The 21,613-nt window shown below is 47.5% G+C and overlaps 1 protein-coding gene across 1 annotated transcript in view; it reads right to left on the reverse strand.

The window, feature by feature from the left end:
• LOC102937109 (excitatory amino acid transporter 5) overlaps positions 1-21,613 on the reverse strand; it is an 80,623-nt gene that overhangs the window by 23,819 nt on the left and 35,191 nt on the right. Inside the window, exons 4-8 of the mRNA XM_007059377.3 lie at positions 19,413-19,455; positions 15,835-16,057; positions 8,738-8,837; positions 3,150-3,383; positions 1,842-2,036 (exon numbers count right to left, since the gene is read on the reverse strand). Of these exons, the coding sequence (XP_007059439.2) occupies positions 1,842-2,036; positions 3,150-3,383; positions 8,738-8,837; positions 15,835-16,057; positions 19,413-19,455 (795 nt within the window). The remainder of the gene's footprint in view (positions 1-1,841; positions 2,037-3,149; positions 3,384-8,737; positions 8,838-15,834; positions 16,058-19,412; positions 19,456-21,613) is intronic.

Here is a 21,613-nt window from a genome sequence, read left to right on the forward strand (position 1 = left end):
AGCTTCAGCTGAAGCAGCAGAGGCCTGCATTTGTGGAGCAGAAGGACATGTAATTAGGGAGAGGTGACTGCCTCTGTACAGTTAAGGTTGCAACCATGGTCTCATTATAAAGCTGACTGTGAATCCCCCTTGTAAATAAAAGAGAAGTCTCCTCTCTTGCTGTCATGTTTCTCAGGTTGTCCGTTGCTAGCTAGCAGGGCTGGCCTTACCATGAGGCGAACTGAGGCAGCTGCCTCAGGTGCCAGACTGGGCGCTGGGTGCCACTAGGACCCAGAGTGTAGAAAATTGTGTCTGCTGCTGGCGCATATGTATTCTCTCCGCTCCAGATGCACAGAGAGGGGGGAGTGCTGTGCTGGAGGAAGGAGGGCACCAGAGACAGAACAGGCAGGCAGGAGAAAAGGGGAGAGGGAATAACGGAAAGCAGCAGGAGTTGCTGGGAGAGAGAGGAGGAGGAGCCTCTTATGTACCTCTCTAGCACCTGCAGCAGCCTGGACTGATTAACCCCAGCTTCTCAGGGAGCTTCCTGTTTCCTGCTGCTTCCCTGAACCCATTTGAGGAGAACAGGCAGTCAACTGTAGTAGTAGGAGCCAGTTAGGCTCTTAAGACATTGACATCTTCCCTCACTCAGGCCCTGCTACCAGCCTGCTTATTTATCCCCTTCAACTGAGTGTAGAGAGCCACTATAGCTGGCACAGAACTGCAGTCATGAGTGCAAGAAGAAAACGCCCCTCTGGGGCAGCATTCAGAAAAAGAAAGAAAGCAAAGGGTGCTCTCCTGAGAAGGAGCTCTCCTGAGATACATAGACACAAATGTTCACGGTGAGCCTTCTGGTCCCAGTGAGGATGTGAGTGGTGAGGAGATGCCTGATCTTCCAGTCAGTCAGAGTGCAGGTGACCTGGCAGCTACTGCAGCATCCATATCTCCATCTCAAGTGGATGTAACCAGGCACGTTCCTGAAGAAAAGTGTAGCTCAGAGAAGAGTGTGGTGGAGACGCAAGAAACAGCTGCTGCTGAGTTTAGTTCCTTAAATCTAGATGATCCAGGACACTTGAGCAATAGCCTAAGGGACTTCCTTGTACTGCATGGGCCACAGCAAGTGAAAAATGTCATGTTCCCCAAAGACAATGAAAATAGAAGTTTCCATCCAACGCATTACTGGCGTGAAATCCCCAATGGTGACAAAGTGCAGAGGCCACGGCTTATGTACTCAAAACCCCAGAGGGCTGCTATACTTGTACAACCCCCATCATGCACACAGCGATACTGGCACAGAGGTACCTTTTACCAGCCTAGCTTATTCCCCTTCCTGAATGGGAATAAACTGTACCAGTATAAGCACTTCCATACCAATATAACTGCATCCATGCTAGGGGAATTGTACTGCTTTAGGCCTGATCTACACTTAAATTTAGGTTGACATAACTATGGTGTTCAGGAGTGTGAAAAAACCCCACCCTTGACCAACACAGCAATGCCAGCAAAACCCCTAGTATAGACAGAGCTTCCTCGCACAGCGTTTGTGCACCAATAGAGAAACGCCTGTCGGTGCAGGCTGCATCCACATGGGGGGCTATGCCAGGGCTATGATGCTCTAGGATCCGTAGAGTTGACATGCCCTTAGAGTATATAGGACCTCAAAGGCACTGCAACAGGTAAAGAAGTAGTGAGATGCTTCTGTGCTTATGATACGCTACTGTCCAACCACGTCTACCTTAACATTGGTCATTCTGTTACATGTTTGAGTGGGAAATTTGGTAACTGTTTATGATACGCTGTCCTTAGATCTGGATAGGGAAGAAAGAGAACAGATTTAGTGTAAATAAAGGAAGAAATGTATTTACCTTATAGTTATAATTTGTCCCAAGTCCAAATCGTACTCATTGACCTGAGCAATAAAAATTGCAGCGACTGCCTCGTACAGTGCAGTCCCGTCCATATTAATGGTTGCGCCAACAGGGAGAACAAATCGTGCCACCCGTCTGTCTATTCCATTGTTTTCCAGAAGACATTTCAGGGTGATGGGCAGGGTTGCTGAGCTGCATTGCAAAGAAATAACAATTTCCATTGCTGTTGGTGTCATTGAGGCAGTTAATAAGAAGGCTGCTGGAGGCACAAGGTCACCAGATCTGCTCAGTGAAAATTCTGTACATCAGCTTCCACCTCCCTCTTAAACAATGGTGGAAGGAAAGTGTCAGAACTCTTTGTCTCAATTGGGGTGAACAGTGAGGTGGCAAAGTTTGCAGACAACACAAAAGCTGACCACAAAGAGTTACAAAGGGATCTCACCAAACCAAGTGACTGGACAACAAAATGTCAGATGAAATTCAATGTTGATAGATGCAAAGTAATGCACATTGGAAAACATAATCCTAACTATACATATAAAATGATGGGGTCTAAATTAGCTGTTACCCCTCAAGAAAGAGATCTTGCAGTCGTGGATAGTTCTCTGAAAACATCCACTCAATGTGCAGTGGCAGTCAAAAAAGCGCACAATGTTAAAAATCATTAGGAAAGGGATAGATAGAAAATATCATATTGCCTCTCTATAAATCCACAGTACACCCCCATTTTGAATACTGTGGTTCTAGGGTGGTTCTAAAAACCCTTAGCGCTGACTGAACATGCAGAAAGAGCAAGGCTTCCTTTAAATTTCTTACCACACTGACTGATTCTCCCCCACACTGCTCAAACCAGGCAATGGCTCTAATTTTCATGGAGAACAAGGCCCAAGCCACATCTCAAGTTTCAAACTTCAGCTGTTTTTTTGCTGTAGCTTCATTCAAAGGACAGTTTTTGGACGGGGGGAGGGGTTTAAACAATGGGTAAGTATCATAACTCTCCCATAGTTCAAATAGAATCATAGACTATCAGGATTGGAAGGGACCTCAGGAGGTCATCTAGTCCAACCCCCTGCTCAGAGCAGGACCAATCCCCAACTAGGTGGAAGGAGTTTGCTAAAGTATTTCCCTTGCAAGAATAGCACTTGAGGGACTAGTGATTAGTACATTACTCAGCAAACCCCTGTGTTAAACCAAGGATGAAAATGTTTATACACACCCTAGACTTGAATAATGAAACCAGCTTCCCTCTCAGCTGGAACAATGGAATGTCTGTGACGAATGATGACCAGACCCACTTTGTCATACCTGGATGATGTCGCGAGGGCGATCAGCAGGGCTTGCAGTATTCCCCGGATGAAAGCGAAGGGGTTTTTCCTGGTAATGAGTGCGAAAAGCAAAGGCAAGAGGATAAGTCCATGGATGACTAGCCCTGTCACCACCGTTATGGCATAGAGTCCCAATTTCTTTCCAATCACAGCTGGATCCTCCATTTCCAAAATCTTCCCAGCAATGAGAAACACAATGCCAAATGGGAAGTACCTACAATAAGAATAGTAAAAATCTGCTCATTGGGATAGGAACATAGAAAATGTCATAACAGAAAAGACCATCCTGTCCTGCTAGAGCAGTGGAGGGCAACCTGCATGCGGCCCATCAGCGTAATCACTGGCAGGCCCCCAGACAGTTCATTTACATTTGCACAGCCACCTGCAGCTCCCAGTGGCTGTGGTTCGCCATTCCTGGCCAATGGGAGCTGTGGGAAGCAGTGCAGGCCGCAGGGCCGTGCTGGCCACCGCTTCCCGCAGGTCCCATTGGCCAGGAACGGCGAACCATGGCCACTGGGAGCTGTGGGTGGCTGTGCAAATGTAAACATTCTGGTGGTCTGCCAGCGATTACCCTGACAGGCTGCGTGTGGTCTGCAGGCCGCCGGTTGCCTACCCCTGTGCTAGAGTGTCTCCAGGTGTGACCACATGTTGTATAAACCAGAGAAAGGTATAAAATTCCACATGATGAATCCAACCGACTGCACCATGTTACGCCATGTGGTGAGATGGGACATTAGATGGGGAGGGCTCTGGGTTACTACAGAGAATTCTTTCCCAAGTGTCTGGCTGGTGGGTCTTGTCCATATGCTCAGGGTCCATATTTGGGGTCATGAAGGAATTTTCCCTCCCATCAGATTGGCAGAGACCCTGAGGATTTTTCTCCTTCATGTGCAGCATGGGGCACAGGTCGCTTGCAGGTTAAAACTAGTATAAATGGTGGATTCTCTGTAACTTGAAGTCTTTAAACTGTGCTTTGAGGACTTCAGGACTCAGCCAGAGATTAGGGGTCTATTTCAGGAGTGGATGGGTGAGGTTCTGTTGCCTGTGATGTGCAGGAGGTCAGACTATATGATCACGATGGTCCCTTCTGACTAAAGTCTATGAGAGCTCCTCTTGACCCAAGCTCATTATCCTTTTATATCCTGAAGTATGAGAATTAGTTCTTATTTTTTCCTAGCTAATGTAACTGCTGAGGCTCTTCTTACTACAGAGAACCAGTAACCTCATCTCTTTAGTTAATCTTGAAACAAACCTTCTACTGCTGGAAGCCAGATTTCCATCTCCTTTTTCTCTCTTCACCCAACTTTACCAAACTAAAACGAGTCCCTTGAAACTTCCCAGGGTGATGTTTTACCAGAGTAGAGTTTTTCAGAAGAGTTTGAGGCAAAGTGGACAAGGCATTTGGGAGCTACGGCTTTAAAATATGATATTCCAAAGAGTCTGGACAACATTCCAAACAGACTATGCTGACAGCTTGTGCCACATGCTCTCAGAGAAACTGCGGAACCACCTGATCAACATCCTCTACAGCAAACCGGGAAAGATTAAGAATGAGCTCTCAAAACTGGATGCTCTCATAAAAAACCAACCTTCCACACAAACTTCCTTGTGGCTGGACTTTACAAAAACTAGACAAGCCATTTACAACACACACTTTGCTTCTCTACAAAAGAAAAAGGACACTAAACTATCTAAACTACTACATGCCACAAGGGGCCAAAACAGTGGTTCCCTTAACCCACCCAGCAATATTGTTAATCTATCCAACTATACTCTTAGCCCAGCAGAAGAATCTGTCCTATCTCAGGGCCTCTCCTTCTGCCCCTCCACCCCCACGAACATGATACAATTCTGTGGTGACCTAGAATCCTATTTTCGGCATCTCCGACTCAAGGAACATTTCCAACAGACCTCTGAACAACATACTAACCCACAGAGACCTTCCTACCAAGACTGCAAAAAGAAGGATTCTGGGTGGACTCCTCCTGAAGTTCGAAACAACAGACTGGACTTCTACATAGAGTGCTTCCGCCGACGTGCACGGGCTGAAATTGTGGAAAAGCAGCATCACTTGCCCCATAACCTCAGCCGTGCAGAACACAATGCCATCCACGGCCTCAGAAACAACTCTGACATCCTAATCAAAAAGGCTGACAAAGGAGGTGCTGTCGTCATCATGAATAGGTCGGAATATGAACAAGAGGCTGCTAGGCAGCTCTCCAACACCACTTTCTACAAGCCATTACTCTCTGATCCCACTGAGAGTTACCAAAAGAAACTACACCATTTGCTCAAGAAACTCTCTGAAAAAGCACAAGAACAAATCCGCACAGACACACCCCTGGAACCCCAACCAGGGGTATTCTATCTGCTACCCAAGATCCATAAACCTGGAAATCCTGAACGCCCCATCATCTCAGGCATTGGCACCCTGATAGCAGGATTGTCTGGCTATGTAGACTCCCTCCTCAGGCCCTACGCTACCAGCACTCCCAGATATCTTCGAGATACCACTGACTTCCTGAGGAAACTACAATCCATCAGTGATCTTCCAGAAAACACCATCCTGGCCACTATTGATGTGGAAGCCCTCTACACCAACATTCCACACAAAGATGGACTACAAGCCGTCAGGAACAGTATCCCCGATAATGTCACGGCAAACCTGGTGGCTGAACTTTGTGACTTTGTCCTCACCCATAACTATTTCACATTTGCGGACAATGTATACCTTCAAATCAGCGGCACTGCTATGGGTACCCGCATGGCCCCACAGTATGCCAACATTTTTATGGCTGGCTTAGCACAACGCTTCCTCAGCTCTCGTCCCCTAATGCCCCAACTCTACTTGCGCTACATTGATGACATCTTAATCATCTGGACCCATGGAAAAGAAGCCCTTGAGGAATTCCACTATGGTTTCAACAATTTCCATCCCGCCATCAACCTCAGCCCGGACCAGTCCACACAAGAGATCTACTTCCTGGACACTATGGTGCTCATAAGCGATGGTCACATAAACACCACCCTATACTGGAAACCTACTGACCGCTATGCTTACCTACATGCCTCCAGCTTTCATCCAGACCACACCACATGATCCATTGTCTACAGCCAAGCTCTAAGATACAAATGCATTTGCTCCAACCCCTCAGACAGAGACAAACACCTGCAAGAACTCTATTGAGCATTCTTACAACTACAATACCCACCTGCTGAAGTGAAAAAACAGATTGACAGAGCCAGAAGAGTACCCAGAAGTTACCTACTACAGGACAGGCCCAACAAAGAAAATAACAGACCACTAGCCATCACCTTCAGCCCCCAACTAAAACCTCTCCAACGCATCATCAAGGATCTACAACCTGTCCTGAAGGACGACCCATCACTCTCACAGATCTTGGGAGACAGGCCAGTCCTTGCTTACCAACTGCCCCACAACCTGGAGCAAATACTTACCAGCAACCACACAACGAAAACACTAACCCAGGAACCTATCCTTGCAACAAAGCCCATTGCCAACTGTGTCCACATATCTATTCAGGGGACACCATCATAGGGCCTAATCACATCCGCCACACGATCAGAGGCTCGTTCACCTGCACATCTACCAATATGATATATGCCATCATGTGCCAGCAATGCCCCTCTGCCATGTACATTGGCCAAACTGGACAGTCTCTACGTAAAAGAATAAATGACACAAATCAGACGTCAAGAATTATAACATTCAAAAACCAGTTGGAGAACACTTCAATCTCTTTGGTCACACAGATTACAGACCTAAAAGTGGCAATTCTTCAACAAAAAAACTTCAAAAACAGACTCCAATGAGAGACTGCTGAATTGGAATTAATTTGCAAACTGGATACAATTAACTTAGGCTTGAATAAAGACTGGGAGTGGATGGGTCATTACACAAAGTAAAACTATTTCCCCATGTTTATTCTCCTCCTCCCCCCCTCCCCCACTGTTCCTCAGACGTTCTTGTCAACTGCTGGAAATGGCCCACCTTGATTATCACTGCAAAAGGTTCCCCCCTCCCCCCCGCTCTCCTGCTGCTAATAGCTCACCTTACCTGATCACTCTCGTTACAGTGCGTATGGTAACACCCATTGTTTCATGTTCTCTGTGTATATAAATCTCCCCACTGTATTTTCCACTGAATGCATCCGATGAACGGGGCTGTAGCTCACGAAAGCTTAGGCTCAAATAAATTTGTTAGTCTCTAAGGTTCCACAAGTCCTCCTTTTCTTATTCCAAAAATGATGAGTGTCAAATGCTACAGCTTGTGCAGGCTAGTTTGGGGCTTTGGAATAGGGAGAATTAATTAGTTATTCAATGTCCTTTCGTATATTTATGAAGTTTCACAGCATTTTAAACACTGCATGTCAGCACCTGCATGCTTTAGAAAGCATACATCTGCCCAATACAGTTGTTCTAAAACAAGTCCAGTGCTCAAGAGAGAGTTTACAAAGCTATATATCTATATAACATAAACACACAAACCCCTATGTTCAAAGACCATTAAGATTATGGAGGCTACATCTACACTACAGCCAGGATGGACACTCTGAGATCGATCCACCGGTGGTCGATATAGTGGGTCCAAAGACCCACCAAATCAACAGCAGATCGCTCTCCAGTCAACCCCTGTACTCTATCCCCAACGAGAAGAGTAAGGTAAGACAAGAGGAGAGTTTCTTCTGTCAACCCCCCGCAGTGTAAACCTTGTGGTAACTCGACCTAAGATATGTCAACTCCAGCTATGTGAACATAGCTGGAGTTGCATAGCGTAAGTCTACTTACTGGGGTAGTATAGACATAGCCAAAGTCAAGCACTCAAAAGTTAAGGTAATATCAGAATTAAGGTTGCCTGTGCAACTTTAATTTGGCCCCCTTTGAGCATATGCACTATCAAGCAGTCTTTGATTACATGCTTGCATACTACTTCCCCTTCCCCCCCCCCACCCGACCCCTGTCTCATTCAGCACACAGGGTAGACACTCTGGTTTGCTGAATTCTAGTGCAAGAGCCCACATCAAGGTTTCATCTGAGAGTTTTCTAACCACAGTTAATGCGAACCGGTAACCTAGGCCATGTCTATACTCTTGTCACAGGCTGTGATTGCTTTGACCTAGCTAACTCGCATACTCGTAGCAGGGAAGTTATGGCAGCATGTGGACTAGCCCCCTGAGTACTTACCCAGGATTCAGGGTGGCTTGTACAGCCCCCATTGAAGCAAACGCCTGCTACCAGCACTCAAGTGACCTAGATTAAAGCTGGCTCAGGTATGTCGACATGAACTGCCATTGCACCCCCAATAGAAATCAGAATGATTATAAAATGAGAACGATTAACTCTCAGACGTAAGGGTATGAATAGGTCCATTTGATGAGACTTTCCAAGTGTTTTGCTTTTCTGTTGACTGCAGAAGAGGGAATATTTTAACATCCTGAACTTACAGTTCCTGAACTTTTTTCTTTTCTGTAGCAATTTAACTGCAACTGGGCTTAACTGGGAGATATGAAAATACCCAAATCAAGTCAATCAGAATTATTTACTTACCAAACCGCCATTGAGACAATCTTCATAACTGCTTCATTCAGACACTGGCACACGTTGACTAAAGGAGTTCCACGCTCACCCATTTTCCCTAGAAGGAGGCCTGCAACCAGACATGTTAACTTGAGTTACTAAACAGCATTGATATGGAACACAGAATCAGAGGATTGGAAGGGACCTCGAGAGGTCATCTAGTCCAGTCCCCTGCAATTATGGCAGGACTAATATCCAATCTAAACCTCTGTTGCTGCAATTTAAGTCCATTGTTTCTTGATAAATCCATGCTGACTCAGAGGTGAAAGTAAGCTGGTACGGTACAGTACACCGTGCCATACTGGACCGGCTTCCCCGGTGGTGATTTAAAGGGCCCGGGGCTCGAGCCACTGTGGGGAGCCCCAGGCCTTTTAAATCACCGCCAGAGCCCTGCCGCCACTACCCCAGGGCTCCTGCAGTGGGACTCTGGTGGTGATTTAAAGGGCCAGGGGCTCGGGGTGCTGCGGGGAGCCCCAGGCCCTTTAAAGCACCACCCAAGCCCACTGCCGGAGCCCCAGGCTAGCAGCGGCAGGCTCTGTCGGTGATTTAAAGGGCCCGGAGATTTAAAGGCCATGCCTCTTCTGGTTGAGGCCATGCCCCCACTCAGGACTCCGGCGTACTGGTAAGTCCTTTAAGTTACTTCACCCCTGTGCTGTTATTTATCACCTTATTATCTTCTAGATTTTGCAAATTGATTCTTAATTATTTGCTCCATTATCTTTCTGGGTACAGAAGTTAAGCTGACTGTTCTGTAGTTCCCTGGGTTGTCCTTATTTCCCACTTTATAGATGGGCACGAGATTTGCCCTTTTCCAGTCTTCTGGAATCTCTCCTGTCTTCCATGACTTTTCAAAGGTAATTGCTAATGGCTCAGCTATCTCAGTCAGCTCCTTGAGTATTCTAGGATGTATTTCATCACGCCCTGGTGACTTGAAGTTAAGTAATTCTTAACTTGTTCTTTCAACATGCAAAGACCTTCAGTCGCTGGTGGCTGCAATATAGGGTCAATTGACAGACTCCCAAAAGAGCAAATTTCTATTCGAGATAAACATCCTTGCAATTTATATTATATTATTATTATTATTCATGTTTATTACAGTAGGACCTAGGGACCAGTCAAGAACAGGGCCCCAGTGTGCTAAATACTGCACAAACACAGAGTCAAGGACAGTTGCCTACATCAAGGAGCTGGCAATCCAAGGCTATGTCTTTACTGCAAAGTTAGCTCGAGTTATCTATACTCGAGTTACCTCCGCTCCAGTTAGCCTCGCTTGAGGGAGAGTGGATACACTGCAAAATAACACTCAAGCTGCACAGAGTGATTGGATCAGCAGCACAGACCAGCTGCATCCGCACTGCATTATTTGCTCCAGCATCAGCAGCACTGAAGTGTCATTCCCCTACAAACTTCTGGGAGTCAGTTTAGGAACAACATTTGAGTTATACCTTGAGCTGCTACTGCAGTGAAGACAAGCCCAAAGTAGAAAGTCAAACACTGGGCAGGGAAGAGGGATATAACAAGCTTCGGACCTCTGTAAAATTTATCTGAACTTATTTAGCCCCATATCCTGACCCTACCCTCCCTGAAGTCATGTTATCTTTCCCTAACAACCTGGGCTTATGATAGACTCATAGACTTTAAGGTCAGAAGGGATCATCGTGATCATCTAGTCTGACCTCCTGCACATTGCAGGCCACAGAACCTCACTCACCCACTCCTGTGATAGACCCCCATCTGGCTGAATGACTGAAGTCCTCAAAGCACAGTTCAAAGACTTCAAGTTACAGAGAAGTCTGATCTGGCCCCTTCTTTTGGGCAGGGAGTTGGTAGGCCTACTTCCCCACCACCAAGCAGTAACTTCTAGAGGCAGGTGGACTATTTTTCCTGCTCCTATTTGGTAGTAACAGAATAATCCTGTGGCACTGACCCTCCAAAAGTTAGTTTTGTGAGATTAATACAGCCCATAATGCAACAGGCTAAACTATCCCTCTTCTTGAATGAAAGGGATTGCACCTTATTTCTACTATAGTACTGTATTTACCTAATAGCATGTGACATTGCCTATTCTTGTTTGATTCCATAATGACAAATCCTACTGTGTTGGTCATACTCAGGAGTCAAGACTGCTGGGGAAGCTTTTAACAAAATAAAAGTAGTTCTTCAAGTATATGCCAACATGGTTCCCATGGCATGTGAGATCAAATTTACTGGGAAGCAGTGTCTGCTAGGGCCACCCTGCACCCTTGATGTCCTTGTGTCCCTCCATCCCCACACAGAGTAAGGCCATCTGACTTTCAGTTTCTTCTTACCGCCTATATGTGAGACAGAATGCCTTCAGTGCCAGCCTGCTTCTCAGTGATCCTACTGCAGTTAGTTGCTGGTGACTGGTTAGTGCAGTTATTAGGTAGTCAGCCCTTTTCGTTTACCCATTGGCTTTACCAACGTTTTTAAAAAAATTTCCTAGGTAGCTAGATGGCTTGGAGCCCCCTTGGAGTTGAGTTGTTACAGCAGAAGCTACATCCACAGGTTTAAGACATGCCCCTCCTTTGATGCTTCTATGCCACTCAATGATGGGCGCGCTTAAATGCTTTTCTTGTTTTGGCAAAGGGCATATCCCTGGCTGTTGCTCCCTGTGCTGTTCTTTTCCAAGCGACACAGCAGGCTTGGGGTGCCTGCCTAAAGTTATTTTTCTGGAGTGCTCTGTGAAGGCTTCTCCCACATGATGAAGAACGATATATCTAAGGCTCAGGCCTCCATCCAGTCCCTCTCAGCTAGCACCCCAGTGAGATTCCACCCTGAGCATCAAGGCTGAGACACCCAAAAGACCCCAGGTATCAAGTTTGATCCAGGTGCCAATTGTCTCAAGAAGGGGGTAGCAATGAGCATCACTCCAGAGATGAGAGAGAGAGAGGTCTCCTTCTCCAGGGCCTTCAGAATCACACAAGAGACTCGTCTCAAGCTCTGCAGCTGAGGGGCAGCTAATGATCTAAGATCCCTTTGGTGCCCTGATACCAGTATGAACAGAGTGCCTGTGGTACCAGCTAGATCCAGTGAGCACCTTTCCTCTGGCTTTCTGGGTACCCAGCCCATCGATACTGTCCTCCTTGGCATCCGTGGCCTGTTGAGCACAGAGTGACATGTCTGTGGGCCTAGTACTGCAGTCACACTTGCTGGCTCATATGACACCAGGAGTGCTAACTAGACCTTTGGCCACCAAATCCATAGCAACACATGTAGCAGCTGGGCCATCAGTACTGTCTACACCCCTCGCAGGTAGAAGGAATGCAGAAGCACCCTAGTACACCAGAAAGGGTAGCCCTGCACTGGCAGAGGTGTATTCCTTGGTCTTCTCCATCAGGACATAGTAAAGACTCATCGACTCATCCCCCTTCCCCTCCATGGGCACCACACTGGGAGTAAGGGCGGGGAAGGGGTAGGGCTGCTGTGTGTTGAGCATCTATTCAACCTACTCTTTGAAAGATGGCCCAGGAGGATCTAAATATTTATTATAGTTGCTTTAATTCATAAGTTACACTGAGCCATTGACGTGAAACTCCAGAGAACCCCTAGATAAGCCACAGAGGAGTAGGAAATTATAGTCGGTATGGGCTTAACTGAGATCCTTCCACTCAGCCCAGAGTAAGGGTTGGCATGTAACAGTGGCACTTTCTGTTGTCCCCTTGCTTGGAGAGGGGAGGACAGGGGAGTTAGCTATTCCCCTGCTGTGCTGGCGGGAGGGAGGAAGTTACTCTTCCTTCCCAGGTACCCAGCCAGCAGCTCTAGCTGGAGGTGGGGGCTGTGGAGCCAAGGTTCCTCCATCTTCACCTCCTCTCTGCCACTTGCTCATGGGGGAGGGGTGTGCACTGCGTTAGCTGCCCTCATGTGCCAAGTAAAGGCTAGTCCAGTGGTTTTCAAATGTTTTGTATTGGTGACCCCTTCCACACAGCAAGCCTCTGAGTGTGACCCCTCTCATAAATTAAAAATGAGGGGGGTTAATTTAATTTAATGGGGGCTTGGGGCAGTCAGCCTCACAGAGCTGACAGCTCATGACCCCCATGCATCCACCTTGTGACCCCGAGGGGTCATGACCCCCAGTTTGAGAACCCCTAGGCTACTGTCTCTCTAGCCCTAGAGAGAGAGCAGTTAGATCCCTTTCTGTCAGTCACACCCTGGGAGAATGTCTGTGCCGTGTATGTTGGAACCACAGAGAGAATTCCCTCATATGGCCAGCTAGAAAATAGCAACCGCTGTCCTGTTCTAGGAGCCTGTGATGACTTCAGAATGGCATGGGATGGGCTGAGATACTGGCCCAAATGAGTGTCATTAGAATTCTGTTCATAATCTTCAAGTTTAATGTTGGTATTTTTAGAAACAGCAACCCCCAGGCTGAAGCTCTGGACAGCCAGAGGCAAGGCAATGTCCGTTGAAGGTGCTACCTGAAGAACCAAAGGGGGAAACTACCTGAAGCCAATGCATGTTCAGGTTACGTGGCAAATCCCACCTGCTTGCAGAAGGCTTCACTCAGTATCTGAAGACAAGGAATTACAATAAAAAAAACACACAGTGAGCAAATGCTGCTGACCCTGGGGAGAACTGAGTCCACGATGGACGTCTCCTCAAATCTTGAAGGAATGTCTGTGTGGAGCACCTGCCTCTGTATCTAGTCTGCCATCTGCCATCTCCTTTCAGAGGTCCAGTTGCCACATCACAATCATTCCATTCCAACACTGAACTGACCTTCTTTCCTGCGGGTCCCACTCTGCTACCTCCCTTCTCTACCACTAAAGACAATTCCTCCCTCCTTCCCCCTCCCAGTGTCATGGCCTTGGTGTAATCTTCATCTCTTTTGTCTACTGCTCCTGCCTTCACCCCCATATGCAGTCTCTAGGCCACATCCTGTCAGTTCTTCCCCTTTATTATAACCAGATACACCATTTCCTCTATCCCCCCGCTTCCCCTGGTCCATGATCTCACCCGGATCACTGCTACCTTCTCTTCTCACCTCTCTTCCTTCAATCTATTCAAAACATCCCTGTGCATCAGTCACCTTTCTCTCCCACTGCGCTGACCACATCACCTCCATCCCTTTAAGTCTCTTAATTGGCTTTGTGCACCTTACCACAGTAGTTCTCAAACAGGGGTACATGTACCCCTGCGGGTGTGCAGAGCTCTTCCAGGGGTAATCAACTCATCTAGAGATTTGCCTAGTTTTACAACAGGTGACGTAAAAAGCCCTAGCAATGTCAGTAGAAACTAAAATTTCATACAGTGACTAGTTTATACTGCTTTGTATGCTACACACTGAAATGCAAGCACCCAATATTTATATTCCAATTGATTTATTTTATAATTATATGGTAAAAACAAGGAAGCTAGCACTTTTTCATTAACAGTGTGGCTATGACACTTTTGTATTTTTACGTGTGATTTTGTAAGCAAGTAGTTCTTAAGTGAGATGAAACTTGGGGTACACAAGACAAATCAGCCTCCTGAAAGGGATGCCGTGGTCTGGAGGGGTTGAGAACCATTGCCTTACCACATCAAGTTCCCTCCCCTTCAGAGCCTTACCTAGTCTTGCCCCTGACTTACATCTCTGATCTCATGCCCTCCTGTTCTGTTCTCTCCTTACTCCTCCACTCATCTGCTTTTCATTTTCAGCTTCATCTTCGACCATGTCATCCCCAGTGCTTGGAACAATCTCCAATTTCTTGCTGCCAGCAACTCATCTTTCCTTCCTCACCTCCCCCACTTAAAATCCAGAATCTTTCCTTTTTTGTTCACCCATCATCTAGCCTCAATTTCCCTTCCCTCATTTGCTGTTCTATGATGGCTTGGTTCTGTTAGGTTACAAACACAGAATACAGAGTAGCAGCTGTGTTAGTCTGTATTTGCAAAAAGAAAAGGAGTACTTGTGGCACCTTAGAAGCTAACCAATTTATTTGAGCATGAGCTTTCGTGAGCTACAGCTCACTTCATCGGATGCATTCAGTGGAAAATACAGTGGGGAGATTTATATACATAGAGAACATGAAACAATGGGTGTTACCATACACACTGTAACGTCTGTTCCTCAGACTTCTTGTCAACTGCTGGAAATGGCCCACCTTGATTATCACTACAAAAGTCCCCCCCCACCGCTCTCCTGCTGGTAATCGCTCACCTTACGTGATCACTCTGGTTACAGTGTGCATGGTAACACCCATTGTTTCATGTTCTCTATGTATATAAATCTCCCCACTGTATTTTTCACTGAATGAATCCGATGAAGTGAGCTGTAGCTCACGAAAGCTCATGCTCAAATAAATTGGTTAGTCTCTAAGGTGCCACAAGTCCTCCTGTTCTTTTTGCAAACACAGAATAGAAACACTCCCTGCATTGAACAGTTTACACAGTGCTGTGTAAATTCCAGAGCATTATAAGTAGCCTGTAATGATTTCTGATAACTGTGGTTACTTATGACCTAACTTTTCCAAATGTAGCCTGTCACCCCTTTTTAATGAGTTTTAACTATATGAAAAGTTTGGATGATTAGTGATAAGCTGTGTTATCTAGAAGAGCCCCAAAATGTTACAACATTATTTAAGGTTTCAGAGTAGCAGCCGTGTTAGCCTGTATCTGCAAAAAGAAAAGGAGTACTTGTGGCCCCTTAGAAACTAACAAATTTATTTGAGCATAAGCTTTTCTGAGCTACAGGTCACTTCATGGGATGCAACGTCTGATGAAGTGGGCTGTAGCTCACGAAAGCTTATGTTCAGATAAATTTGTTAATCTCTAAGGTGCCACAAGTACTCCTTTTCTTTTTGCAAAATTATTTAAAACACTTAATAAAGAGCCTATTTTCAATAATTATTACCCGTATAAATAGAATTACTTGTAAATTCTCACAAAATGCATCTTGTACTGGGAATATACGGAGAAGAAACCCTGCCTTGTTAAGTATGAACACAGAGGTTTAAATCAACGCAACCTTAACTATGGAGCTGCTATGATGCCTCCATAATTAAAAGCCTCCAAATAACGCTTGATCAGTGGGTAGCATGAAATCGGACTCTGTATTTGGCAAGTACCTATTGTAGCAGAGAAGATAACAATCCCCAAGACATTCATTTCACTGCTGGCCCCAGGCAGGGTCCGGTAGGTCATTTCCGGAGAGGGGGTGATCTCAAGAAGCACAGGCCTTTGAATTTCGGGATTTTCATCGTCAGGTGCAAAGTAAATGAAGCTGAGAGGTTTCCCTGGGATCTTTGGAAAGCCTGAAGATTTTACCACTGGGACGAGAACTGTTCGATACTGCAACAAAACCGAAGAAATTAAAAGATAATGGCCTACTAGCAAAGGACTGGATTGTGCGCCACTACCATTGACTGGTGCCAGTTCAAGGCCAAAAACTGCAAGGGGGGAGCTTGTTCTGCATGAGGGAGAGTGATATAAAGATCAGCTTGAACTACCTCTGAAAATAAAAGAGACGAGCTGTGACCTGAGCAAGAAACCAGGATGGGAAAGTGTTTTTGTTCCCTTCAGATTACAGCCCAAGCATCCCTGTATGCAGTGTACAGGATGCACTTGAAGGTACATGCACAGGTCACTTACCTGCATGATAGACAGGGTGACATATGTCCTGTTTTGGCTGGGACAGTCCATTTTAAGCCGTGTCCCTGGTGTCCCGATTTTTGTGTGTGTGCAAAACTGGGCATTTGAATCATAGAATCATAGAATATCAGGGTTGGAAGGGACCTCAGGAGGTCATCTAGTCCAACCCCCTGCTCAAAGCAGGACCAATCCCCAATCAAATCATCCCAGCCAGGGCTTTGTCAAGCCTGACCTTAAAAACTTCTAAGGAAGGAGATTCTACCACCTTCCTAGGTAACGCATTCCAGTGTTTCACCACTCTCCTAGTGAAAAAGTTTTTCCTAAGATCCAACCTAAACCTCCCCCACTGCAACTTGAGACCATTACTCCTTGTCCTGTCCTCTTCTACCACTGAGAATAGTCTAGAACCATCCTCTTTGGAACCACCTCTCAGGTAGTTGAAAGCAGCTATCAAATCCCCCCCTCATTCTTCTCTTCTGCAGACTAAACAATCCCAGTTCCCTCAGCCTCTCCTCATAAGTCATGTGTTCCAGACCCCTAATCATTTTTGTTGCCCTTCGCTGGACTCTCTCCAAGTTATCCACATCCTTCTTGTAGCGTGGGGCCCAAAACTGGACACAGTACTCCAGATGAGGCCTCACCAATGTCGAATAGAGGGGAACGATCACGTCCCTCGATCTGCTCGCTATGCCCCTACTTATACATCCCAAAATGCCATTGGCCTTCTTGGCAACAAGGGCACACTGCTGACTCATATCCAACTTCTCGTCCACTGTCACCCCTAGGTCCTTTTCCGCAGAACTGCTGCCTAGCCATTCGGTTCCTAGTCTGTAGCTGTGCATTGGGTTCTTCCGTCCTAAGTGCAGGACCCTGCACTTATCCTTATTGAACCTCATTTGTCATTTGTCCCATTTGTCCCATTTGCTCTTGTCAACTGAGCGTCAGCAAAAGCAAATGGGACAAATGCCCGGTTTTGCAAAAAAATGGGGCTTGCCCCCTCCTGGGGCATGGAGGAATGTTCGGGGGGAGTGAGCGGCAGTGCCAGCCTCACCCGGAGCGCAGGGCCATCCCTACCCATACGCAAAGTACGCAGCTGCGTAGGGCACCAGGAAATTTGGGGCACCACATTTCCTGGTGCCCTGCACAGCTGTCTGCTGCTCCAGCCCCTGCCCCAGCTCTTGCCCATGGCCCCCACCCCTGCCTCTTCCCACCCCTGCTCTGCCCCCGCCCCGCCCCCACTCCCCTGAGGACTCCAGAAGCAGTCCTGCCTGTCCTCACTGGCGGCAGTAAATAGAGCCACCCGGCCCCAGCCTGCTCTGCGCCCCTGGCTCCCAGCAGTGCCGCCGGCGAGTGCTGGGGGGCGGTTCCCCCCTCCCCCCAAGCCTGGGAGCCAGGGGAGCGGAGCAGGCTGGGGCCAGGTCACTCCACTTCCCGCAGGAAGTGGCCAGCCCCTCCTCCCCCACACTGCGGAGGCCTGGGGCAGGGCCCCACACAGCCCTGCTGTGGGGGGGGCTACATAAGGCACCAAAATAGCTAGGGACAGTCCTGCCAGAGGGGCTTGCTCAAGCAGTGACACCAGGGCCCAGGTCAGTCCTGCGTGTGGGGTGTGTCCCCTAAGGCTCAAGCCAGCTCTGCACGGGGGCAGGGGGAAGCTCAGATGAACAGCTCATGCTGTGGTGACAACTGCCCCCAGCTAGGAGGGGTCGGCCTTGCTTTGCAGTCACCAGGACAGCGTTCCCTATGTCTCCCTCGCATTTCTCTCTCTTGCCTTTTTGCTTCACTCTCTTTTTTCCTTTCCTTGCTCATTGACCTTATGATCTTTCCCCCTGACTTTTTCAGTCTATTTCCTGCTCTATCCCACTTTTCTCGGTTGTGGAACAGTTCTTCTCTTTTCCTTCTCTCTTCCTCTTCAGATGTCTCCCCCTCTCGTGTTCCACATTCCAACCGCCCTGGGCTCTCCCCACCTTCACCGTCTCTCACATGCTTTCTTCTGCCTTACCCCCCCCCCAAAATCACGCTCTTCCCTTCACCCTGCAATTACTGCCTCCCGAGGAAAACCCAGCAACTACCAACCACAAGTGCATGTTCGCCTGGAATAGGCTGGTACCTGCCACAGGCTCCCTCTATCCAATCCACAGGGTCCTTGTGACACAGCCTGCACCCTGCAAAATTCACACGTGCCAGTCTGCCTCTCCTCCCCATCCCCACCACACATGCAGCCTCCTTCCCTTAGGCCGCCTCCCCCCTCCCCGCACCCACAGAGAAGCTCATTCTCCCTCCCCACTCCAGTCCCCATCCATTCTCCCTTTCTGGCTCCTCACTCTTCATTTCTCGCCCTCCTCCCAACTCTCTACCCTTCCTGCCCCTCTACCTCCTGGTGATTCCCCACCCGTACCCCAACATGCCCTCGGGGTGGGGATGGCGCGTCTGGACAGGAGGCAGAAGCTCTGCTGTTCGCCCTTTCCCTGCAGGCTCTGCCATCTGGTATCAACAGGAGCTCGGGCCAGAGATAAAGCGAACGGCTCAGTTTAGAGCAGCATTAATGGCCAGATTTCCAAAGGAGTTGAGCCCTGCGGGTCTTTGGGAAATCTGGCCCTAGGCAATGAGAACGGGGAGTGGCTCGTTCTAGTGGAGAGCAGAAGACCCTTTTCATTTTTAACTCCCCATGTGTACGGAGGCTGAGTCTGGGGAGGATGGGACATATCACCAGCGAGGAAACCCCCACCCACCAACTGTGCAGCCTCCCAGCCAGGAGGGCTCAAAGCCTGGCCAGGGCACATGTGCAGCCCCAGCACACACGGCTGGGTTGAAGCTTCCAATCATGCTCCACGAGACGGGATCCACCCTTGTGACGAGCCACAGTCACTGTGGGTGAGTGTGGAAGGGAGGATGCTTCTTCCCGGCCAGGCTCCTACGGCAAAAGGTGCTAATCACTGATATTGAGAGAGCCACCCAAGCCCACAGGGTTGCCCATGTGACCCATCCCCATGAGGCTGTTCTCATTGTTCTCAGGAGCCTAGAGGTGACTTAGGAGCTCAGAATCAAGGGAACTCACCTGCTGGAATGAAGCCTCAATCAGGTTAGAAGGAAACATATTTCTGTAAGAGATGAATGAGACAGGAATGAATCAGCCGCATGAGCTTGAAAAGAAACTGGAGAACCTCTTTGCAGGATTAACATTCGTAGAATTAAGGCGAGTAAAGTACATTATGGCTCATGCTCATTCAGTTCTACTGTCCCCGTTCGAAGTTTAAATCAGGAGCAGAAATGGGATTGAAAAATCAAGTGATAACATGGCCGTTGAGCCAATTATGTAAACCCAGAGGCTAATGTTGTATTTCTGAGAACCCATTTGTCATAGAATTAACTAGGTGTTTTCATTGGCTATTGAGCCAAATCCTGCAGTCTTTACCTAGGGAAAACTCCAGGTAACATGGATGGGAGATTTACAGGAGTAGGGACTGAAGGATTTGGCCCACAGATGTGCTCAACATTGTAAATTCAGCAGGGGGAAGGCAGCAGTGGTATGAGTTTTGTGAAACTTCTCAAAAAATTGACTGCAAAATCCTTAACATCACATCCACCATATTCTCTCCACTGCCAAGAGGACAGCTGTACAGTCCCTGCAATCTAACCACCAGATAGTGATCGAACCAGCAAAAGGGTCCTCAACCATAATGATTATGTAAATGAGGCCAGCTGACAACTCTCTGACACCAACTACTATAAAGAACCCAAAAATGACCCTATACCACAGTTCACCCAGGAATTTAAGGACATAATCAAATCCTTCCCCAAACAACTTCAAGAAAAACTCTACAAACTCATCCCCATGAACACACCCTAGGGACCTTCTTTTCCTCCAGAAACTTCACAACATTAACAGCCTCCCTCAGAACACCATCTTTGCCCCCATCGATGTCACTTCCCTGTACACCATCTTCCCTCACAATGACGGCATTGCTGCCTGCCTCAAATAGCTACACGACAATGGACAACACTCAGAGATCCACCTCAAACACCTCACCAAACTCCTCCATTTTTGCCTCTCCCAATTTTACATTCAACAACAAACACTTTGTCCAGACCATGGGAGCAACCCTGGGTACTAGGATGGCTCCCCAATGTGCCAACCTCTTCATGGGCCACCTTGAAGAACAATTTCTGGACAAATGCACCAGGAAACCAGTGAACTACCTGAGACATCAATGATACTTTCGTCCTCTGGACAGACGACTTAAACTCCCTCACAGATTTTCACAACAACTTCAACCACCGCCACCCGTCCACTAAACTCTCTCTGGGACACTCCCACGCCAGCATCAACTTCCCGGCCACCACAATCAGCTTCAACAAAGGAATCCTACAGACCACTATATACAAGAAACACACAATCACCACGCCTACCTTCACATGTCCAGTAACCACCCCAAACACACCAAGAAATCTGTTCGCTGCAGCCAGGCATTCACATACCACAGAATATGCTCAGAGGAGAAAGTCCGGGATATAGACCTTAACACGCTTGAAACCGCCTTCGCCAAACAAGGGCACCCCACCAGAGAAGTAGATTGCATCATGGACTGGGCCACCCAAATGCCCTGAGAGAATCTGCTTCAATACAGAAATAAAACCCCTTCTGACCCCACACCCCTAGTTGTCACCTACCACCCCAGTCTGGAACCCATATCATCATCAAACAACTACAACCCATATTTGATGGGGACCCCATCCTGAAAGAAATTTTTCCTGAACCCCCACTTCTGACCTTCAAACACCCTGCAACCTCTCCAAGTTCAGCATCAGAAGTAAGCTCTCCATTGATCAGGACCCACCAACTCAAAGCAGCACCAGACCCTGCCAGAACAACAGATGCAAAACCTGCAGCCATATCTCCACTGCTATGATGAACACCCCCCACAACACACCTTTCAAGATCTATGGATCCTACACACGCCTATCACAACATCTCGTGTACCTCGTCCAGTGCACTGAAAATGCCCACAAAACACTGTGTGGGTGAAATCAGACAATCACTACACTCTCAAATGAACTTACACAGGAAAATGATAAAAGACAAAAACACCCCATCCCCTGGGAGCTTAAATTCATTACTCTGCTAGACACTAAAAATCACGGACTGACAAGAAACACTGGATTTAGGCCCTGTCTACACTGGCAAGTCTCTGTGCAGTAAAGCAGCTGTGAGCGTGGTAACTCCCGAGGTGAGCACATGGCCAAGCCACTGAGTGCGCA

This window comes from Chelonia mydas, chromosome 25 (genome assembly GCF_015237465.2).
Source record: "Chelonia mydas isolate rCheMyd1 chromosome 25, rCheMyd1.pri.v2, whole genome shotgun sequence".
NCBI lineage: Eukaryota > Metazoa > Chordata > Testudines > Cheloniidae > Chelonia > Chelonia mydas.